The 24,503-nt window shown below is 49.8% G+C and overlaps 1 protein-coding gene across 2 annotated transcripts in view; it reads left to right on the top strand.

Moving 5' to 3' along the window:
- KIF20B (kinesin family member 20B) overlaps positions 1-24,503 on the top strand; it is a 146,661-nt gene that overhangs the window by 99,816 nt on the left and 22,342 nt on the right. For both annotated transcript variants that reach the window (XM_040436643.1, XM_040436645.1), the window contains exons 26-28: positions 1,820-1,975; positions 12,221-12,403; positions 20,610-20,759. In XM_040436643.1, coding sequence (XP_040292577.1) covers positions 1,820-1,975; positions 12,221-12,403; positions 20,610-20,759 — 489 coding nt within the window. The remainder of the gene's footprint in view (positions 1-1,819; positions 1,976-12,220; positions 12,404-20,609; positions 20,760-24,503) is intronic.

Genomic DNA, 24,503 nt, shown 5'->3' with positions numbered 1-24,503 from the left:
TTGACTGCAGCATTGGTGAAAACATTTGTGAGTTCTTACTCTAGAAATGCGACAACATAAAAAGCAACTATTTTTTGCACGAGACATGCCATTGTGTAAAAGTTAGCAAGTTAATCAAAATCTTTTTTTTTTTTGTAAACCCGCCCAGTCCTCTGCTCAATAGATTAAAGAGGACCTTCCACCACTCCTGACATGCTTATGTTTTTTTTAAATCAGATTTTTTATAACAATGTTCCACAGAATAAAGAATGCTTGTACAATTTCTTGGTAATAGAGAATAAAGCAGTTACAAAGATCATCACAGAGTCCGTCATTAAGCGCATGAAAAGGGTATAATATAATCGATACAATAATAAAGGTCAACAGTGACCGCCATTACAGTGTGTTATGGTCAATTGTACAAGGCATATACATAGACTTTTTCACTTTCAAATAATGAACCAAAAATTTCCCACCCAACCAACCAAACTCCCCCCCCCCCCCCCCCCAGGCGGTGAAACGGGCACGAGGCTTCCAACCCAGTACAATGCTCATAACTCTAATGGTCAATACCTGAAGTACCACCCAAATAAGTACAGCAGGTATTATCCTACCATATCAACGGTATTTCAATTATACATACCAGGGAACCCAAACTTGGCGCCATGTATAAGCATCATAGAGAGGAGAATATTTTGATCGACACAGCAGCTCCCGAATCTACATCCTTAGTAAGGGAGACTAGTCAGGGCAACGTATCCTATAGTTTTCCCAAGTTTCCCATATCTTATAAAATTTCGCCACACTTTCTTTTAACATAAACACCTTTTTCTAGTCGCAAGACTTCCGACCACCTATTTAAGAATTATTTCCTAGTCGGAGCTTGCGGTCGAAGCCAGTGTTTGGCGATCAATTTCCTGGCCTGAAAAAGCATGCGTTGTACTCCCAGACGGTGATGACGATTTTTAATGTCCAATATCCCAGTCACGCATGCCCTCGGTTCAGGCGGAACCACTATGTTATAGGCGTCTTTGATCAAAATCGCCGTCCAAAAATTCCGGAGTTCCGCGCAGTCCCAGAACATATGCATCAGTGATGCAGGACCGTTACCACACCTAGGACAGTCCGCATCTACCCGAACACCTATCTTACATAGGAACTCTGGGGTCCTATATATATATATATATATATATATATATATATATATATACACGGTGCAGTAAAAACAACTGAGACATACGGTGTCCCTCACACACCGACAGTTGTGGAGTTAGCGCTAAAATCGACTTCCATTGCTCCTCCGAAATCGGCCCCACCTCTGCCTCCCATTTATGCTTGACTGCTAGGAGCTCTTGTTTCAGTGATTTTGCATACAAATTCCTACTAAATGAAACCACATGAGGAATTGTTTGTAAGGTTCTGTTGAAAAATCGGTACCGTAGTACATTTCAATGACTGCTTCTGGAAAGCATGGCGTAATTGCAGAAATTGATAAAAGGCTGATTGCGGGAGACCAAATTCATTTCTCAACTGTTCAAAGGACTTAAAGGTACCCGAACTCTGTAACTGATAGAAAAATCTCACTCCCTTGCGCTCCCTGACATGCCTATGTTAATAGCTTCATGCATTCCCCATGTAATAACCATTCCTATGGCTCTATGTTGTGCCATTCCTTTATTATTTGCACTAGAAGTTATAAATGAATTGAATAGCACAGCCTTGAGAGCCTCATCTTCTTCACCTTAGTACATATCTTATGTCCCCAGTATGTTGGTATCCATATTCATATACCCACATAAATTCCTATGGTAATGGTGGTTTTTATTTGGGTCTTATGTAGGACCTTGAAGAGAAATTCTGCAATGACAAAAAGAAATGGTTCGAAGAAAGAAAGACTCTTATCACTCAGGCTAAAGAATCTGAGAATCAAAGGAACAAGGAGATGAGGAAATATGCAGACGACCGAGAACGTTATGGGAAGCAGCAGGCAGAAATGGTAAAGGAATTCCTATTTATATTTCTATGCACGTTTTTTCTAGTTTAAATATATTATTATTTTTTTAAGTATTTTTAAACCTCTTTGTCAGTGTGTATTATAAAACATTTTTTAGTGGATTACCTTGCCTAATACATTTTATTGAAGGGATATACTTTAAGTTTTGCCACTCATAATGCCGACTGAGTTATGTCGGAAGCAGATACTTTAACGTAAAGTGATCCCTGACTTTCAAAGAGTCAGGATAGTGGCTGCTACTGGAAAAGTATAATTTTACCGAGAATATATCGTTGGATACAATTCATGCTTTTTCTCAAAATTGACTCTGTACTTTCACTCAAAGCAAAATGCCAGCAATTTCCTCCCATAAAGGGGTTGGCCACTTCATCTTGACTAATGTGTGGGAAAAGGGGATTCATCCAACTTACTCATATACTATCATTAGAAGTTCTGCGTGCTGTTTATTCACCCTATAATGCCCCTTTTTAGCCAATTCTTCTCCTTTAATAGCGCTGCCGCTCATGTCCGTGAGATGGAACAGCTGGAGGGGTTATGTGACATACGGATCCGCACCGATAATACAACCGCATGCATCCGTTCAAAACTGATCCGTTTGTATTATCTTTAACATTGGCCAAATGGATCCGTCAATGGGGGGGCAGATCCGTTTTGCATTGTGTCAGTGAAAACGGATCCGTCCCCATTGACTTACATTGTGTGTCAGGACGGATCCGTTTGCCTCCGCATCGTCAGGCGACACAATGCTGCAAGCAGCGTTTTGGTGTCCGCTTCCAGAGCGGAATGGAGGCAGAACGGAGGCAAACTGATGCATTCTGAGCGGATCCTTATCCATTCAGAATGCATTAGGGCAAAACTGATCCGTTTTGGACCGCTTGTGAAAGCCCCGAAACGGATCTCACAAACGGAATCCAAAACGCCAGTGTGAAAGTAGCTGTAGTTGGCTGCTGAAGAAACTTAGAGCTCCAATCCGTAAGTCCAGCACCCTGACTGTAGACATCTGCCTGAAACAAACACAGGCAGACTGACAGATACCATGGGCAGGTTTTTCTGCCTTTTTAAAGAAAGCAGGGCCGTCCTCGAAGGAAAAAAAAAACTCCCTCTAATGCCAGTGTCCATTCCATTATAGCCTTAAAAATATGACCAGGAATATCAGCCAAACCAGAAATGACCATCTGGTTTGGTGATTGTTCTTCATCTTGTTTCAAGATTCTAGAATGGGTTGACATTGGCTTACAGAGGTAGCCGCCTATAGGTGGTAAAAGAGAGACAGTTTTATTCCTTTTAGAAAGGCATTTTTCACACATTTCTCGAGGAGCATTGACTGTAAAAGTTCCTACACCAACTCAATCTTTGCCACGACAATCGGTACTTTCAAAGAGCGTTTCTTGGCATTTTAGTTTCACAATGCTGTGCCGATTAATTTCTTAATACATTTTTATAGCATCTGAGCTTCAAATCCCCTGCCTTAGATGTAGGTTTAAAACACTAGAGGGAACTTACCTTACACTGCTCAATGTATGGCAGTATGCTCATTTGCTCCCCCTAGTGGAGGCTGTAGGAAACCAGAACGTTGAAATGTAAATTTACCGTATATTAATGCAAGGGGTTTAGAGCTCTGTATGAGAAAAATAAAGCTTCAACTCGTATTTTATTTTATAACCTTCAACCTTTGTAAGCATATAAAAAAGTAAATGGCAGTCAAGGGTGAATATTTTACAAACATGCCTTATGTGGTTTGGACTCCGAACGATAACAGGTACTTTCTCGCCCATATTCCTTGGGGGACACAGGAAACCATGGGTATAGCTCTGCTCCCTAGGAGGCGTGACACTAAGTGAAAGCTGTAAGCCCCTCCTCCATCAGCTATACCCTTCAGCCTGGAGAGAGAGACTACCAGTTTTTGCTTAGTGTCCAAGGAGGCAAGACACTCCCTGCTTAGGCAGGGTTGTTTTCCTATAATTTTTTATTTTTTGCGTTATTTGTTGTTTTTAATTCGGTTTTTTTCTACTTACAGGGACAACAGAGGCGCACTAGACCCCTCTGTTTTCTCCCGGGGTTGAGTCGCGCCAGTGCCGGTAATACCGCACTGCCGCCTCCCCCACAGAAGACAAGGTGGACCAGGGCAGCCTCGCTCCCCTGCGTCCCGCCAGCTCAAGGGTCGCCCGCACGCCAAGTCCCTCCCCCGGCTTCCTGCCACTGCGGTGCCAGTGGCTGAAGGGGCGACCCTGCTGGATGGATTGAGGGCGAAGATTGCGTATGGTGAGAGTGGCTGCTCCAGCCTCCCCTTCCCTCCCTCCCACCGCTGCTACATCTCTCCGTGGTGTCCATCAACCCCCCCCCCCCCCCCCCTCCCCCATGGGCATATCGGGGCCGGCAACTTTACCGGCCATCATTTGGGGGGGACTTCGTTCTGGTGTTGCAACCCAGGACAAGGTGGTTCTTAGGGGGGTGATTACCACTTCAACGGCAGGGCAGTCAGGGGGACGGCTGTATGCAGGAGTCGTCACATTCAGGCGCGGCAGGGGCCGCTTACTTGGCGCGAACCGCACCTTTTCATGGCCGGCACTTCATCTACCTAGGGGGTTAAATCATTTTGCCGCGCGCGCGCGGCTCTGCTTCTCCTTCAGCGCGGCAAGGGGGGGGCGGAGCTTCCTACATGCGCTCCGCTACTTCCTGGTTTGTCGGGCTCCACATCTCAGGTGCTGCGTGGAACCCTCTCTGCCGTCCGATCCTGAAGCTATTCATCTCCGTGCCTGCCGCCTCTCCTCCACAGCCTCCCTTCAGTCTGCTGCCCTTGCTGTCTGCCGCTTGCATCATCTGGGTCTGGTAGGACTGTTAACCCCCTCCGTGCCACCAGTACTGTTACTTGGGTGTGATCCCCGTTTTTCACCTGGGGTCTCCCACTTTAAGTGCAACTTTTTTTCCACCATGTCAGACCCTTCTGCAGCTGCCAAGCCTTGGTACCATGCCTGTACCGCTTGTAGGGAAGCCTTTCCCCGGGGGCAGTCTGATCCGCACTGTCCTGCATGCCGAGCTCCACCGCAGCCTCAGTCGCCCGCTGTGTCGCTCCCTGCCTCCTCTGACCCGCCTGACTGGGCTAGATCCCTGTCCCAGGCCGTGGAAAGCCTCACTCATGTCGTGGGCCGCCTAATAGACAGGCCGCCTACCCCGCAGGACACCACTCTTACTGTCGCGCCCTCCGGGTCCATCGCTTCTGCCGCTGCGGCGGGTTCACCCTCTCTTAGTGACCCTTCCCGAGCTAGGCACTCTCAGAAGCGTTTTAGAGTAGAGCGAGCCTCCTCCTCGGATGCCTCCCTCTCCCCGCCACGCGTGCGCACTCAGACGGGCCTCTCCTCTCCAAAGGATTCGCTCTCTGAAGGTGAATTGGCGGTTTCAGATTTGGAAATGGACTCGGCCCTGCCGTCCAAGCTAGCCTCAGCGATGGGTCAACTCATCTCTGATATTCGTGACACCTTTAAGGTGCAAGATGACCCCACTAGCTCTGACGCAGCTAGCGTCTCCTTTATCAGACCCAGGCAGGCCTCAAAAGTTTTTCCAATCCACTCTGATTTCTCCTCCGTGGTGTCTAAGGCTTGGGCTCGCCCGGACGCCCGTTTTGTCAACCCCAAGAAGCTGGACATTTGCTATCCTTTTCCGGCCGATGTCGTGGCCACCTGGTCGTCCCCACCCAAGGTGGACCCACCTGTGGCCCGTTTGTCAAAGAACACGGCCATCCCTGTTCCCGACGGGTCCTCTCTTCAGTCAGCGGAGGACCGTCGCATGGAGACCCTTTCCAAGGGCATTTTTGCTGCCTCCGGTTCTGCCCTCAGACCGGTTTTTGCCTCTGCTTGGGCAGGCAAAGCAATTTCTGCTTGGGGTGCGCAGCTGGAGCAGGAGTTGGACTCGGACGTCCCCATCCAGGACCTACGTTCCTTGGCCCAGCTTATTATTCGGGCCGGGAATTTTGTTTGTGAAGCCTCCCTTGATGCGGGAGCCCTTATAGCACGCTCCTCCGCCCTGGCAGTTTCTGTCAGGAGGGAACTCTGGCTGAAGGTTTGGAAGGCGGACGCTGCCTCCAAACGTTCCTTGGCGGGGCTACCGTTTGCGGGTTCCCGCCTTTTCGGGGTCCGCCTAGACGAGCTTATTTCGGAGGCCACGGGTGGTAAAAGCACCCATCTTCCTCAACCCCAAGCCAGGGGCGCCCCCCGCGGACGACCTAGTGCATCTCGTTTTCGGTCCTCCCGCAGGACCTCTGGGGCTCCCCCCACAGCTGCCGCTTCAGTCCCTCCCCAGGATAAGCGTAGGAAGCCGTTTTTTCGGGCGCAGCCCTCCTGGCGCAGGCCGCAGGCTGCCCGCACACCCGCAGCAAAACAGTCCTCTGCCTGAAGGCGCGCCCCCACCCACCCGGGTGGGGGGCCGGCTCCTCCTTTTCAGGGACGTCTGGATGGCTCACGTCTCCGACGCCTGGGCTCTCGAAATTGTGTCCTCCGGATACAAAATCGAATTCGCGTCCTTCCCTCCAGATCGGTTCTTTTGCTCCCGCCCGCCGCGGGACCCGAAAAGCGCGGCTGCGTTCTCCGCGGCTGTTCAAGCCTTACTGGACAGAGGGGTGATTACCCCCGTTCCTCTAGAGGAAAGGTTCCAAGGGTTCTATTCGAACCTCTTTGTAGTTCCCAAGAAGGGAGGTTCGGTGCGGCCCATTTTGGACCTCAAAAAGCTCAACCGTTTTCTCCTCCTTCGACGGTTTCGGATGGAGTCCCTCCGTTCCGCGGTGGCTTCCCTGGAGCGGGGAGACTTCATGTCTTCCATCGATATACAGGATGCCTACCTCCATGTTCCGGTAGCCCGGTGTCACCATCGCTTCCTCCGATTCGCCGTGGGGGACCTCCACTTCCAATTTGTCGCCCTTCCCTTTGGGCTGGCAACAGCCCCCCGGGTGTTCACCAAGGTCCTGGCCCCGGTTTTGGCCTTACTCCGTTCCAGGGGTGTTTTTCTGCTACCGTACTTGGACGATATCCTCATCAAGGCTCCGTCCCTTTCTCAAGCGGTTGCCAGCGTGGATCTCACTCTAGAGACTCTGGCGAGGTTCGGTTGGGTCATCAACTTCCCCAAGTCCTCCCTTCCCCCCTCCAGACAACTGGTCTTCCTGGGAATGCTTTTAGACACGGGAGCGGCGGAGGTACGTCTTCCCTCGGAAAAACGATTGACCCTCCGCCGGGCGATTCGGGGTCTCCTTCTCCACCGTCGACCGTCCTTCCGCTTCTGCATGCGGGTCTTGGGGCAGATGGTTGCCTGCTTCGAGGCGATCCCATTTGCGCAGTTTCACTCCCGCCCTCTCCAACGGGCGATCCTCTCCTCCTGGGACAAATCGCCGCAGTCTCTGGATCATCCCTTCCATCTATCGCCTCCGGTGCGGTCATCTCTCCGCTGGTGGTTACAGTCCCCTCTTCTGGGCAGGTCCTTTCTGCCGCTCAACTGGTTGGTGGTTACAACCGATGCCAGTCTCTTGGGCTGGGGAGGCGTGTTTCCTCCCCGATCCGTCCAGGGCATTTGGTCTCCATCGGAGTCCAAACTCTCGATCAATGTCCTGGAGCTGAGAGCGGCCCTTCTGTCTCTGCGACACTGGACTCATCTGCTGAAGGGTCATCCAGTTCGTGTGCAATCGGACAACGCCACGGCCGTGGCATACATAAACCACCAGGGGGGCACTCGCAGCGCTGCAGCGATGCGGGAGGTCACCAGCATTCTCCGTTGGGCGGAAGCCCACGTCCCGGCTCTATCGGCAATTTTTATTCCAGGGGTGGACAATTGGGCGGCGGACTTCCTCAGTCGCACCACTGTCGACCCCGGCGAGTGGTCTCTTCACCCGGAGGTATTCGAGGCCATTTGCCTTCGTTGGGGCATGCCGGACGTGGACCTCATGGCCTCCAAGTTCAATCACAAGGTCCCCGCCTATCTGTCCAGGGCCAGGGATCCGGGAGCTTGCGGAGCCGACGCCCTCGTTCGTCCTTGGCGAGGCTTCGCGCGTCCGTACATATTCCCTCCCATCCCACTCCTGCCCAAAGTCCTTCGGAAGATCGCGGCGGAGGGCGTCTCGGTGATTCTGGTCGCTCCGGACTGGCCCCGCCGGTCTTGGTATGCCGACCTCATGCTGCTCCTGGCAGACGCGCCCTGGCCGCTGCCCGCCAGGGAAGATCTTCTCTCTCAGGGACCGATCTTCCACCCGCGTTTAAGGTCCCTACGTTTGACGGCGTGGTTGTTGAGACCACCGTCTTGACACGTAGGGGATTTTCTGCGGACGTCGTCCGCACCATGATCCGTGCCCGCAAGCCGTCCTCTTCTAGGATCTATTATAGGACCTGGAGGACCTATTTGGGGTTCTGTGCCGATCTGGGGATTCCTCCGCTCCGCTTTTTTCTCCCCACTGTTTTGTCCTTCCTGCAGAGCGGACTCGCCCAAGGTCTGGGTCTTAGTTCTTTGAAGGGTCAGGTGTCTGCGCTGTCCATTTTGTTTCAGCGCCCACTGGCCCCCCTTGGTCCTGTCAAGACCTTCCTTCAGGGCGTGGCTCACGCGGTTCCCCCGTACCGCCCTCCGGTACCGCCCTGGGACCTGAACCTGGTTCTCTCAGCGCTCCAGGCTTCTCCTTTCGAGCCTCTGCGGACGGTTTCCTTGCGACTTCTGTCCTGCAAGGTTATTTTCCTTGTGGCCGTCACCTCTCTTCGGAGGGTGTCCGAATTGGCTGCACTCTCCTGTCTGGAACCTTTCCTAGTGTTCCACCAGGACAAGGTGGTCCTTCGTCCGGTCCCTTCCTTCCTTCCTAAGGTGGTCTCCGCCTTTCATCTGAACGAGGACATCGTTCTCCCCTCTTTGTGTCCTTCCCCTTCCCACCCCCGGGAGAGGGAGCTTCATCGCCTGGACGTTGTCAGGGCGCTCAAGGTTTACCTGGAGGTGACCAGCTCTTTCAGGCGTACTGACTCGCTCTTTGTGGTTCCGGAGGGGTCGCACAGAGGGATGGCGGCGTCCAAAGTTACTATCGCCCGTTTGGTCAAGATGGCTGTTACTGAGGCTTATCTCGCCAAGGGCAAGGTTCCGCCCCTTGGTGTTACCGCTCACTCCACTAGAGCGATCGGAGCTTCCTGGGCTCAGAGGAATCGGGCTTCTACGGAGCAGATTTGCAAGGCGGCCACGTGGTCCTCCTTGCACACTTTCACCAAGTTCTACAGGGTGCATACTCATGCGTCGGCTGACGCTGCTTTAGGCCGTCTGGTGTTGCAGGCGGCAGTTGATTGATGCCTCTGGTGTTGGTCTAGTTGTTCTGGTCCCTCCCTTCTGGGACTGCTCTGGAACGTCCCATGGTTTCCTGTGTCCCCCAAGGAATATGGGCGAGAAAAGGAGACTTTTGTATTACTTACCAGTAAAGTCTCTTTCTCGCTCTTCCTTGGGGGACACAGCACCCACCCTTCATTTGGGTTTACAGTTGTGGTTCCGGCTTGGTTGCCCCCGTTGGGGCTTGACAGTTCCTTTTTCCGGTTGGTGGTTATCTTTCACTACTTGGACACGCAACTGGTAGTCTCTCTCTCCAGGCTGAAGGGTATAGCTGATGGAGGAGGGGCTTACAGCTTTCACTTAGTGTCACGCCTCCTAGGGAGCAGAGCTATACCCATGGTTTCCTGTGTCCCCCAAGGAAGAGCGAGAAAGAGACTTTACTGGTAAGTAATACAAAAGTCTCCTTTTTATCTGTTTGTGAGACTGTGAATATCATACCCTTGAAGATTTAGTTTACCAGTGTTTAATTGTTGATTAAATTGCATTATTGTGAACAATTAAAATTGTTGATCTGAGGCCCCCACCACGATCAGCTGTGGTTCTGTCCGGCAAGATGAGGGCCGCAAACCTTGGCTCTGCGGGCTGCAGGTTGTGCATCCCTGACCTAAGGCTACTGTCACATCTGCAGCATGGATTTCGGCAGAGTACAGCCTGTCGGAAATCTATGGATCCGCAACTGGAATGTCCGCTGGCCCCATTAAAGGGGTTATCAGCTAATAGCAGGCCGCGACGGGGACGAGCCTTCCTAGCATCGCGGTACAGCGGCAGCCGTGCAGGGGAGCAGAGTAAGTACAACTTGTATGAGGGTTCCGATGATTATAGGGGTTGGATAACCCCTTTAACTATAATGGGATCCAGCCACAATCTGACAAATATGCTGAGAATCAGCTGGACAGAAACTGCTGCACGCCGCTGTTTGTGTCCGGCCGATTCCCAGCATTCTGTGCCTGAACTGACCCCCGGATCCCAGTGCCGTAGATGTGGAACTAGCCTAAGATGAAATGAACAGCTTCACAATAAGAAATCCCTTTGACAAAGTATATCCCCAAGTTTAAGACTTCCCCCTCGCATTTGTATTTCTCAGGCTGCACAGGAACCTCATGCTTCAAGCTAATTAGAGCTCGCAGTATATACAGTGCCTTGCAAAAGTATTCACCCCCTTTGACTTTTTTTGTGTTTTGGTGCCTCACAACCTGGAATGAACATGGATTGTTTGAGGATTTCCATCATTTAATTTACAGAACATGCCCACAACTTTGAAGATGTGTTTTTTTTATTTATTTATTGTGAAGCAAACAACAAATAGGACAAAATAACAGAAAAAGTCAATGTGCATAACTATTCACCCCCGTAAAGTCAATACTTCGTAGAGCCACCTTTTGCGGCAATCACAGCCCCAAGTCGCTTTGGATAAGTCTCTATGAGCTTCCCACATCTTACCCCTGGGATTTTTGCCCATTCCTCCTTGCAAAACTGCTCCAGCTCCTTCAGGTTGGATGGTTTGCGCTTGTGAATAGCAATCTTTAAGTCTGACCACAGATTTTCTATTGGATTGAGATCTGGGCTTTGACTAGGCCATTCCTACACAATTACATGTTTCCCCTTAAACCAGTCAAGTGTTGCCTCAGCAGTGTGTTTGGGGTCATTGTCCTGCTGGAAGGTGAACCTCCGTCCTAGCCTCAAATCACGCACAGAGTGGTACAGGTTTTGCTCAAGAATATTCCTGTATTTAGCACCATCCATCTTTCCCTCAACTCTGACCAGTTTCCCAGTCCTATCCCACGTTTCACTGTGGTGATGTGATGTGTTGGGTTTGCGCCACACATCGCGTTTTCTTTGATGGCTAAAAAGTTCAATTTTAGTCTCATCAGACCGGAGCACCTTCCTTCATACATTTTGGGAGTCTCCCACATGCATTTTCGAAAACTCACAACGTGCCTTTTTGTTTTTAGCTGAAAGTAATGGCTTTCTTCTGCCCACTCTGCCATAAAGCCCAACTCTATGGAGCGTACGGCTTATTGTCGTCCTATGTACAAATACTCCAGTCTCTGCTGTGGAACTCTGCAGCTCCTCCAGGGTTACCTTAGTTCTCTGTGCTACCTCTCTGATTAATGCCCTCCTTGCCCGGTCCGTGAGTTTTGGTGGGCGGCCGTCTCTTGGCAGGTCTGCTGTTGTGCCATGTTCTTTCCATTTGGTTATGATAGATTTGATGGTGCTCCTGGGCATCATCTAAGATTTGGATATTTTTTTATAACCTAACCCTGACTTCTCAACAACATTGTCCCTTACTTGTTTGGAGAGTTCCTTGGTCTTCATGGCAGTGTTTGGTTAGTGATACCTCTTGCTTAGGTGTTGCAGCCTTTGGGGCCTTTCAAAAAAGGTGTGTATATGTAATGACAGATCATGTGACACTTAGATTGCACACAGGTGGACATCATTTCACTAATTATGTGACTTCTGAAGGTAATTGGTTGCACCAGAGCTTTTTATGGGCTTCCTAACAAAGGGGGTGAATACATACGCACAGGCCAATTTTCTGTTTTCTATTTCTAAACAATAGTTTTATTTATATATTTTTCTCATTTCACTTCACCAACTTAGACTATTGTGTTCTGATCCATCACATAAAATTCCGATTAACAAAACATTGAACTTAAGGCTGTAATGTAACAAAACATGAAAAAAGTCAAGGGGGGTGAATACTTATGCAAGGCACTGTAGAGTCTGAGTAAGATCACGTCATTAGATATGGAGGCTTGTGAAGTCCTTGGACTTTAGGTCTTGCACCGTGATATAGGTTTTACATTTCCTTTGGCAGAATACTATTCTAGTAAGCAAACGGAGGTTGTCATGATTATAAAAGGCTTCTCACAACCACTCTCCTCGTTTGTCCTCTAGGAACAACTCTCTGCTCAGCTGCTTGAGAAAGATAATACATTGCAGAAGTGGCGGGAAGAACGGGACAGTCTCCTTTCTGCATTGGAAGTGCAGTTGAAAAACCTACTTTCCAGCAATGCAGAGAAAGAGAAAGAAATCGAAATCCTAAAAAGCTCTACCAGAGGAGAAACCCTTACCCCTCCAGTACGTGCACTGTGTTGTCTAAACCAATCCTCAATGATGCATTGCTGTCTCCATCTTAACAAATATGCCCTCTTAGGGCGTATGGATGTCACAAAGTGGGACCTGCAGCTTGGGAGCCCCTCTGTGGGCCAGAGCAAAAAGACACTTTGCGTGAGCAGCTCTCGTTCTTGTGGACTTCAGTCCTTGTGATCCTTGAAAGTCCATTCATCTGTATAGATGCCATGTAACACTGCATTTCCCCTGTTGCAGCCACTGCAAGGAAAATTCCTGGCTCACTCTCCCCCTGTGTGAACCTGCGGTTCCTCTCGTACTGAGCAGGATTACTATTGTGACAGCATATCATCACGTTTAGGGGGGATTCTGACTTGGAGGCGTTCAGTCATAATCCTACAGATGGTAGCTTCGCCCCATTGGCTCCTCAGCCAAGCACTTACACCAAATGTCTGCTCAGTACGAGAGGAACCGCAGGTTAAGACAGTTGGTGTATGTGCTGGGCTGAGGAGCCAATGGGGGGAAGCTACAATTTGTGGGATTATGACTGAACGCCCCTAAACTTGACGATATGTTGTTCCTCTTCCCCTCGCAAAGTCAGCTGTGTTTCGGGAGCGGAAACTCTGGCAATCGTGGATGCTTCTTAATAGGGGTTGTCCAGGTTCATACAGTTATTTAAATACCCCTTCACTCAAACGGACCTATTGAAGGAAGCATACCTTACCTGCTCCCCGTCACTCGGCTCCATGGGCCCACTGCTCTCTGCATTGCACTTCACACCCCACATGTAAATTTCTGACTTGCATGGGTTCACGTGCAAAGCTGTAGGCAATGACTGACCACAGTGGTGAAGTGTCCTAAAGCAACATATTACGGCTGGGTCTTGTCACATGGGGACACATCACCACCACGGCGTACGTGACCATGTCTGTGCTGGAAGGTTACTTGTTGGGACCGAAGTGCTGTGAAGCCAGTGGTGACGTCAGAACTAAGCATTGGGGAACAAGTAAGTATGCTTCCCTTGCCAGTTCCTGCTGGATAATAGTTTTTTTTATAAAGTGCCGACAGCTGGACCCTGCTTCCATTCGCTTCAATGGGGCCGACAGAAACTGCCAAGCCGACGCTCGGCTGCTTTCTGCGGCCCCATAAAAATGAATGGAAAGTGGCCACGCATGCGCGGTCCGCCCTCTTTCACTTTGCCAGCTCAATTTACGAGATATGGGTCCCGGAGGTGGGGGCATATGAGAGCGATATGCCCCCATTGTCTGAGATGGGAATACCCCTTTAATATCTAAGCATATGTGTGTGACAGTTCTTATTATGTATAAGGTATCACTGGTCTATTAATATATTTTTGCAGTGCAAAAAAACATGCAAATGTATCCATATATATATATATATATATATATATATATATATATATATATATATATTAACTAACTGTGATCACCTTCCATTTCTCGCCCATATTCACTGGGGGACACAGGAACCGTGGGTATAGCTATGTCCTCTAGGAGGCGTTGACACTAGATAAAGCTGTTAGCTCCTCCCCTGGCAGCTATACCCCCTCCAGCCTGGAGAGAGAGCTTCAGTTTTTTCTAGTGTCAATAGGAGGCAAGACCTCCCTGCTCTGCAGGGATCTCCTGAAGATTTTTTATTTTAGTTTATTGTTTTCCTTCTTTTTCAGATGGGAAAACAGTGGACGCCTCGCCTCCCTGTTCTCCCGGGGTCGAGCTGCGCCAGTGCCGGTTATCCGCACTGCTGCCTCCCCCACAGAAGACAAGGTGGACCAGGGCAGCCTCGCTCCCCTGCATCCCGCCAGCCAAGGGGTCACCCATCCAAGCCCCCCTTTTCCAGCGTCCTGCCACTACGGTGCCAGTATCTGAAGGGGTGACCCTGCTGGACCAGAGGAGGGGTGAAGATGGCGGCAGGAAAGAGAAGAGAGGTGAGTACACGGGACTAGGTGAGTATGTTTAACCCTTTGGATTGGTCTCCCCCTCCCTCGTGGTGGCAATAGTCTGCGAACAGACAGGGTTTCAGCATAGCCAAGCACCTGCAGCCATTCCAGCATGAAGCATTCCCCTCTGGCACAGGCCGTTTGGTTGATGATTTGAGTGGAGAAAATAATGTCTGCTGGGTCCGTATTAACATGCAGGGAGCGAAGCACAGCTCCCATTCCCCGACAAGGCGGCATCTACCCTTCTCCACCCCTTCGGGAGCGGACGCCAGGGGAAGTGATTATGTGGCGCTCCGGAGGGGGTTAACCGCCCTGCGTTTGGCCGGCACCGCTTCGGTGCTCCGACCGCAATTTTTGCCGCCCCGCTCAAAATATGGCGGCCAGCAGGGCATACGGGGACCGAGCGCACCGCTAGTCCGAGGCGCTCAGTCACACATGTGGAGGAGGCTCCGCTTCCCGACACCTCCCACATTTACACCCCTTGGAGCAGACGCCAGCGCACCGCTCCAGAAGGGGTTAACTGCAGCGCGATCGGCCGTGCACCGCATCGGTGTTCCGGCCCGCACTTTTCTCTGCCCCACCCGCACTATCAACTGCCCGGCCAGCGTGGTGAACGACCCCAGTCAGTCCGGCCGGTCTGTGACACGGCCGGTGCAGCATTCAGTGGCACAGCGGCTTGCTGGGCCGCAGCCTTTGTCCCTGGGAAGGGGGGGGGGGCACTCTGGCGCAAACTCTTCCCGCCCTTCTCCCCCTCCCCCAGTCACCTGCTGAGCCACCGGTCTTGAGACTGCCTTAACCCTTCATGGCCACCCACCATTCTTAGGCCGGCACCTGATTATCTGGGGCTCTTCCCCTAAGTACACTGTGCATGAGTGGAAGATTTAACCCCTTCCTGCCTCTTGTCATTGAGGCCGACTTCCTAGTTTAAAAAAAATATATACACACGGTGGGCCATTTATATGGATACACCTTAATAAAATGGGAATGGTTGGTGATATTAACTTCCTGTTTGTGGAACATTAGTAAATGTGAGGGGGGAAACTTTTCAAGATGGGTGGTGACCATGGTGGCCATTTTGAATCCAACTTTTGTTTTTTCAATAGGAAGAGGGTCATGTGACACATCAAACTTATTGGAAATTTCACAAGAAAAACAATGGTGTGCTTGGTTTTAACGTAACTTTATTCTTTCATGAGTTATTTACAAGTTTCTGACCACTTATAAAATGTGTTCAATGTGCTGCCCATTGTGTTGAATTGTCAATGCAACCCGCTTCTCCCACTCTTCACACACTGATAGCAACACCGCAGGAGAATCTTGTATCTTCACAGCATAGACAATTGCCTTCAGATGACTCCAAAGATAAAAGTCTAAGGGGGTCAGATCGGGAGACCTTGGGGGCCATTCAACTGGCCCACGATGACCAAACCACTTTCCAGGAAACTGTTCATCTAGGAATGCTCGGACCTGACACCCATAATGTGGTGGTGCACCATCTTGCTGGAAAAACTCAGGGAACGTGCCAGCTTCAGTGCATAAAGAGGGAAACACATCATCATGTAGCAATTTCGCATATCCAGTGGCCTTGAGGTTTCCATTGATGAAGAATGGCCCCACTATCTTTGTATCTTCACTATCTGTGAAGATACAAGATGTGCAGCACCTGAAACTACGGATACTGGAAGCCTGTGCTAACATTTCTCCTGCGGTGTTGCTATCAGTGTGTGAAGAGTGGGAGAAGAGGGTTGCATTGACAATCCAACACAATGGGCAGCACATTGAACACATTTTATAAGTGGTCAGAAACTTGTAAATAACTCATGAAAGAATAAAGTTACGTTAAAACCGCACCATTGTTTTTCTTGTGAAATTCCCAATAAGTTTGATGTGTCACATGACCCTCTTCCTATTGGAAAAACAAAAGTTGGATTCAAAATGGCTGACTTCAAAATGGCCGCCATGGTCACCACCCATCTTGAAAAGTTTCCCCCCCCCCTCACATATACTAATGTGCCACAAACAGGAAGTTAATATCATCAACCATTCCCATTTTATTAAGGTGTATCCATATAAATGGCCCACCCTATATATATAGAATAATATTAATAATAATAATAAAGGAAATGTGCGTCCATACGGGTCCCCCTCCTCAGCCGCAGGGCCATCCGGTCTGTGTGGTCCCACACTGGGCCTGTGTCCTGTCTCGGGTAAGGGGGACCTCGCATAGTTCCCAATCCGCCCTCCAGGGCCGTTTTTGGTTGATGATTCTCCACCTGCGCAATCCAGTGAAGGACCACTGCAGGATCCCAATCCGTCCTCCGAGGCTGTTTGGTTGATAATTCTCCACCTGCACCATACAGTGGAGAACCTCTGGGATTCCCAATCCACCCTCCTGGGTTGTTGGTTGATAATTCTCCACCTGCGCAATCCAGTGGGGTCCGCTGGAACCTCCCATCCACCCTCCAGGGTTCTTTGGTTGATAATGCACAGCCTTCGCAATCCGGTTGAGAGACCTCTGGGAGTTCCCGTTCCACCCTCAGGTGGTTTGGTTGATAAGTCCCTGCCTGCGCAGTCCACAACTGCCAGGGGCGAGATTCTGAAGGGTAGCTCTACGCGCAAGCAAATCGCAGCAGGACATCTTTCTCCTCGAATATTTCCGCTCCCCCACTCTTCCACCCTAAATCATGCTCAGACACACCCTCCCTCACTGGGGAGGGTCCGTCCAGGAAGGGGGGAGAATCTCTGATTCGGACCCTGACATGAGTCCGAAGCAATCTTCCAGAGATTGCGTCTAGCTGGCCAGCAGTACTGTCGTATGCATTTCCCCTCTTTCTTAGGCGGAGTAACTGCACTACTTCAGGATACAGTATCTGCCATAGGTGGACGAAGTACAATGACTTGGGGTACGGGACCTGCCATATGCAGATCCATCGGTGGCGCGATGACATTATGACTGGTTACATTGTGTGCTGTATGCATTACCCCCTTACTTAGGTGCACTATTGCACTCCACGGGGTACAGCACCCGCCATATGCGCTAGTTCTCGCCATGGGCATTCGCCCCCCTTCATAGGTGGGGTATTCTCCCTACCACTGACCAGTACTTGCCGTATGCTTACACCTTCGTTAGGTAGCTAATTGCACTACCATTGAATGCGGTTCCGACTGTTGCTCTATCCTTCCATAGGCGGAGTGTTGCACATCACTGTGCTTCTGTCGCATTTCCCCCTCCCGCTAGTGATCCACTAGCGGGGAATAACTAAACATCTTCACATGCTGCAATTCTGCGGCACCACGGCTCTAGGTGCCTTCACTTATTTCCAAGAGGGCGTGACAACAGTCGGTACTCGCAGGTGCCCGGCACTCTTACCCTAGTGCTATATGGGTGCCACCAGTGGACACGGTGGCTATTCCTCATTGCATCCTTCTTTTGGTGCTGGTTTTGCGCATGATTATAACATCATCTGTCTACCCAGGGGGTTCCTAGCATCACTTGTGTGTCCTACAGACCCCCCCCCCCATCTCCATGGGCCTTCGTTGCTCCAGTCGGTCCTGATATTGTCCGCATCAATATGTAATACATACTCTGTTGCACATATCTAGTGAGTACGTTCCAGCGAGTCGACTTTTTTTCACTGACTCCGTATTCTCTATCCACCACTCCCCCTTCTCTGGGGAAGTGGTTATGCTGGCAACTCTGGTTTAGCTCCTACAGCTTGTTTTCCTCCACCGGTGCAGCTTTTCGCTAATGTTCGAGTTCATGGTCGCTGCAGTGGGACATCCCCCTCTGGTAGGGGTCCTACCCTGGAGCTAGCTTGGCAGTTGCGCCAGCTCAGCACCCTTCCAGGTAGAATTTTAAGGTTAGCTCCACGTAACTGGTGCAGTGTTTCACGTGGCTTCTACGAATAGTATCGGGCCTCCCCCTCAGTTTTGCGCTGACGGGGCAAGCGCTGGCTACCACTACACCCACTACATGCTTGGGTTCTTACTGCACAGCCCTTCGCCAGGCGGTGGACTCTTTAGCACCGGATTCGGTGGCTTCTACGGGTGTTCCCCTCCTCTGCTGGGGTATAGGGCTAGCAATGCAGTGTGACTTCCCTTGCCTGGCTTTCTTCTAAGGCAGAGTTTTTTTGCACGGCCACTTGATCCTTGGCTACTTCTGTATAGCGTCGGTCTTAGACAGGCTGTGGGCTTAGTCCTAGCCTATCCTTTTCCTGTCTTTTCCTCCTCTGGCTCATTGTTCTTAGTCACCCCGTATGCCTTGGTAGTTCCTACGTTGCTACCTTCCCTCACCTGCGTTACACGGGGTATTCGTCTGGTGGCTTTCCATTCCAGACACGATCCGGTCCCAACTGGTGGGCTGTGGCGCCCTCCACATTCTTCCTCCTACAGGGACTCTTCCATTGGTCCGGGTGGGCTAACGGTATCTACACAAAAGCTTCCCACCTTTCTCTCCAGAGCCAGAGTTCCGGAAGCATGCGTCATGGAGGCCCTGATTCTCCTTGGCGGGAGTCCCCCCTCCTACGCGTTTCTTCCCCTCCTTCTCAGGGTTCTACGGAAGATCCGGATGGAGGACATTCAGACATATCCTAGTCGCTCCGAACTGACCTGTCGCGCGTGGTATGCCGACCTCGTTCTCCTGGAGACGTCCCTTGGTCACTGCCACTCAGAGACGTCCTCCTTTCAAGGGGTCCGGTCTTACATGACCATTTCAATGACGGCGTGGCTATTGAGACTGCCATTCTGACGTGGAGAAGGTTTTTCGGCGGATGTCTTCCGCACTATGATTCAGGCCAGGAAGCCTGCATCGCCCAGGATCTATTATGGGACCTGGAGGTCCTTCCGGGGCTTCTATGAAGCCGAGACATCCTCTCACTTTTGTGGTTTTCTTTCTACTTTCAGGGTTGGCCCTTGGTTTAGCCCTTGGTTCCTTGATGGGTCAGGTGTTGGCGCTTATGTCTTGGGCAGCTTTCCAGCGTCCTCTGGTTCCCCTGGTGCCCATGGGAATCTTCCTTCAAGGAGCAGCACATACAGTTCCTCTGTACCGTCCTTACAGCCTTGGGATCTGAATATAGTTCTCTCGGCGTTCCAGTCCTCTCCCCTGGAGCCCTTGCGGGAGTTCTCACTCCGGCTCCTGTCGTAGGGGTAGTTTTTTCTTGTGGCTATTACATCCCTCAGGCGGGTGTCTACATTGGGGGTGCAATCTTGCAAGATCCCCCTACATGGTTCTTCCAAGGCTAAGGCGGTTCTCCGGCCCATTCCTTCTTCTCCCGAAGGTGGTCTCTGACTTCCATATCAATTAAGTAATTGTCCTTCCTTCACGGTCCCTTCCTTCGCACCCTACGGAAGGGAGTTACATTATGGACGTTGTCAGTGCTCTAATCATTATAAGCAGCCTCCAGTCCCTCTCGGCGTACGGACCCCCATTTTTCTCTCAGGAGGGCCCTCGCTGGGGATTGGCGGCCTCCAAAAGGCGATTGCATGTTGGATTCGGTCTGCAAGTGCTGCAGATTACCGCGTTCGGAGCAGGGTTTCGCCCTTAGGTGTCACGCCTCACTCTCCGAAAGCGGTGGGCACTTCTTGGGCTAGGAGGAATCGCGCTTCGGCTGCACAGTTGTGTAAGGTGGCTCCTGGTCCTCCTTACACATGTTCACAAGAAATTACCAGGTTCATACTTAAGCATCGACTGTCAATCCGTGCCCGCGTGGTCTTGCAGGCGACAGTTCTTAGTTGCCTGCAGGGGCACTTGCTCCATGGGTCTGTGGTTTTCCCTCCCTGTGGACTGCTCTCGGACGTCCCACGGTTTCTGTGTCCCCTAATGAATATGGGCGAGAAAACAAGATTTTTGTAAAACTTACCAGTAAAATCTCTTTCTCGCTCTATATTGGGGGACACAGCACCCACCCAGTATTGTTGTTCGGCCACAGTTGTGGCTGTTGCTGGTTAGAACCTAGTTCGGTTCTTGCCATTATTGTTGCTGTTCCAAGTTTTTTCGTGGGTTCACTTGCTTCTCCTACTGCTTCTCACAAACTGAAGCTCTCTCTCCAGGCTGGAGGGGGTATAGCTGCCAGGGGAGGCGCTAACAGCTTTTACTAGTGTTAACGCCTCCTAGAGGACATAGCTATACCACGGTTTCTGTGTCCCCCAATGAAGAGCGAGAAAGAGATTTTACTGGTTAAGTTTTACAAAAATCTTGTTTTTTTTCTTACATCATGTTTTTTTTTTTTTCTAATGCTCTTTTTTATATTAATAACCCAGGAATCTTCCGTTGTGATAGAACTAAAGAGTCAACTAGCTGCAAGTGAGGCCAAGATCAAGGAGTATCAGGACAAACTAGCAGAGCTGGAACATCCCCAATCTTCAGCCGCTACTGCCACAGAGAAGGAAGACTCTGGGATTGCAAAAACTGTAAGATTTTGTTCAAATGTAATTGAATATATTTGGCATCAGTCATCAGAAAACAAAGCTGGTGTGAATGTGGAATGTGATTGGTTGCTATGGGCAACTAAGCCAGTTCTACTACGACCAAGAGGTCACTTGGCTATTTTCACAAGTCCCTTAGAAGTGTATGGAGGTGATGCTGCACATGCACAGTGTTCTTTCCGTTCACTTTGGAGTCTCATTCTGGAGATAGAAGCGGGTCCCAGAGGTTGACGCCCAACTAAATGACATTTATGACAACCCCTTTAATTGATAACATTCTGTCTTCCTGTAGCTGCCAGCGGAGGGAACTCAGGAGGTTACCATGTACTGTCTATATATTAAAGGGGTTGTCTGGGATTGGGGATATTGCTCTAACAGTACAAGTGTGGCATACACATTACATACAAGCAGGTAGTACCTTTGCCACAGATTTCTACAGCCCCGTTTTCATCTTTGAAATTCATGGCCGGAAGTTACTGTTTTCTTCTCCTCATTGACGTACCGGGTCCCTTGCAGGCAAGCAAAGCTTCCTCTTCCGCTGCTCAGGGAGCCCGGTGACGTCACTGGCAGCATAAGAAATTTATGCGGAGTGGATGGAGGGGCGGTAACTAGGCTGGCCAACATCGTGCTAAGCCCCGCCCCTCCAGTCGGGTGACGTCACAGGGCAAGGAGCTTTAGAATGAATACAGGTGAATATTGATGAGGGGAGACGTTACAGCGACTGGCCTACATCCCGCTATGGCCCGCCCCTCGACAAACTGGTAAGCCCCGCCTCTTGAAATCACACTTAGCCCTGCCTCTCCAGTCCAGTGAGTTTTAGAATAAATGGAGGTGAATATTGATGAGGGGGCGGAGTTACAGTGGAGCAGAGAGACGACTGTAACCACCTGATGCTGCGCTGCCCCCGCCGCATGCAGTGAGACGCACCTCAGAGAACTCCTGCCAGCATCCTGAAATACGCGGCAGCGTGTCTCAGTAGATTTGCCACGGTGTCGGAGGGGGTGAGGGATTGGTCCCACTGCACAGTGCAGCGACAATGTCCTCTTCAGATCAGGAGAAACTGTCATCAGATGAAGAAGGGGAAAGAGATAATAGATGCCAGGTCCCTACTTCAAAAGAAACCACAACCCCACTGAACAAGAGCCCACCCTTAAAGATATTATGGTCTCAGTAGCCAGTTGTAACACCACCCTCAAAGCCCTCAATCTTTAAGTGGGCAGTCTGTGGGAAGATATATCTCTGATAAGACATGAGAGAACCTCAGAACTAGAAAAAAGAGTGTCAGGGATGGAAGATGAGGTTAGACCTCTCAAGATGGCAACTAAGTCGACGGCAAGATATTGCTGCCCTATTTGCCAAGGCTGATGATTTGGAAAATAGATCACACCGTAATAATATCAGAACAGTGGGCATCCCAGAAATAACAGAAGGGGCAAATGCTACTGAATATATAGAAAATGTGGTTACATCACAAATTCCAGGGACAAAGAACTGTCTTCAATACATGCTATAGAAAGGGCCCATTGGGTGCCCACTACCACCTGGTAGACCACCGAGATCAATACTTGGGTCTGGTGGTACCAAATCCTTGGATCTATTATCTAGCAGCGCAGTGTCAGCATCTTAAGGCGGATGGACTATACGCTGGTGGATATGACTGGTCAGATCCTGCAGCAAAAAATAGGTGGGAGAGATCTAATGTGGATACTGAAGGCTACAGGGATCCATATTCTGGAGGAAAATCGACCCTTATAGGGCTTATGAAAAAAGTATGGGCTAAGGTTAAGCAGCAGAGAGGTGCCTTGGGCATTAGCGAGTTATCCCCGCTATGGAACAACCCCCTTTTACCTGAATTTCTTTTTATGTCAGGACTGCAGGATTGGAAGAATAAGGGGATTCTTAGGATAGGTGATCTATTAGATATTGGAGTGTTTAGGTCCTTTACGGATATACAAGAGAAATTCCAGATCTCTCGCACAAGCTTCTACCAATATTTCCAACTGCGCCACGCGTATGACACTACGCTGAAAAAGGCACTAACATTATTAAACTAGAGACTGGCCAAAAATTTATGCTCACAGGGGGAGATAAGAGAGGTCTGATATCTGCGCTTTACACATTGCTAATGGATAAGTTCTTGGACTCTCATCCATTGACACGAATTAAGAAATGAGAGAGAGATTTGGGGGTGATATCACATGATCAATGGGAAGACATTCTAGAAGCGGTCCCGCTGGTGTCATTGAGTGAACAGAGGACATTGTCTCAACTTTTCATTACTCATAGAGTGAACAAAACGCCAATATTTTTACACCACATTGGTGTCAGAACTGACGCAAGGTGTCCAAGATGCTTGTTGGAGCCAGCCGACTCGCTTCTCATGCTGTGGCAGTGTTAGAGTCTAGTCGTGTACTGGAAAGGTATTTTGGAGACATTACATCAGGCATTGTCGGTGAGGGTTTCTAGAGACCCCAAAATATGTATATTAGGCTAAGTCTTTAAGGTAGGGGCAGACAAATATATAAAGGTTGCGTTGGGAAGGTTGTTGTATGTAGCCTGAAAATTGATAGCCCTGCACTGGATTGAGACGAGCCCTCCGACACTGGAGGAATTCCGGGTAAAAGTTAATAGCATGCTGGTGTGTGAAAAAGCTATATTCCTCAAAAGAGGATGCCCACAGAAGTTTGAGAAATTATGGAGTAACCGGTTGTCTCATAGTCATATAATGATTTAGAGGGCAAAGAAGAAGGAGAGCTATTGCCGGAGTGAGTAAGGGTTTGGGGGGATGGGGGAAGGGATAAGGAGCGGTGGTTTGGGGGTCAGAATTACCTGTATTTACATACATTTTTATATATAAAATAACTTGACAGTACACAGCAGATTGTACTAAATAGATTAATTTTTTACTATGACTCAATATGCTTAACGCCCAGTGCCGTACATTTACGCCGCGCTGATCAGGCGGGTGCAGGAGCTGCTCCCGCCCTATTCTCGGCAGGGGTCCAGCAGTCACTGATAGCCGGACCCCTGCTGTATGTGCCAGCATCGGTGAAATCACCGATGCTGGCGCCTTAACCCCTGCATATCCGTGGCATGTGCGATGTCCGTGCAGGGAGGAAGCAGCCATCGGGTCCCCGCGCTGCTGTGACGGGGACCCAATGGCAGGGAAGGCAGCCTGATGCCTTCCTTAGGCATCTTGGCTGCCTTCCTGCAGAGCCTGTGAGATCAAGCCCCCTGGATCTCACAGGCAAGCAGGCTGTAAGTGTATTACATTGGCGTCTTTTTCCCCAAATAAAGTAAAAAAATATATATATTTTAAAAAATAGGGGAAAAAAAATAAAGGTAGACATATTAGGTATCGCCGCGTCCGTATCGACCGGCTCTATAAAAATATCACATGACCTAACCCCTCCGGTGGACACAGTCAAAAATATGAAATAAAAAATGTGCTAAAATCTTTTTTTTTTTATCACCTTACATCACTAAAAGTGCAACACCAAGCGATCAAAAAGGCCTATGCCCCCGAAAATAGTACCAATCTAACAGTCACCTCATCTCGCAAAAAATGAGCCCCATCTCCCCAAAAATAAAAAAAAACTATGGCTCTCAAACTATGGAGACACTAAAACATGATTATTTTTTTGTTTCAAAAATATCTTTGTGTAAGACTTACAAAAATAAATAAAAAAGTATACATATTAGCTATTGCCACATCCGTAACGACCTCTT

This window comes from Bufo bufo, chromosome 6, assembly GCF_905171765.1.
Source record: "Bufo bufo chromosome 6, aBufBuf1.1, whole genome shotgun sequence".
Classification (NCBI taxonomy): domain Eukaryota; kingdom Metazoa; phylum Chordata; class Amphibia; order Anura; family Bufonidae; genus Bufo; species Bufo bufo.
This window is presented reverse-complemented; position numbering and strand designations above follow the sequence as displayed.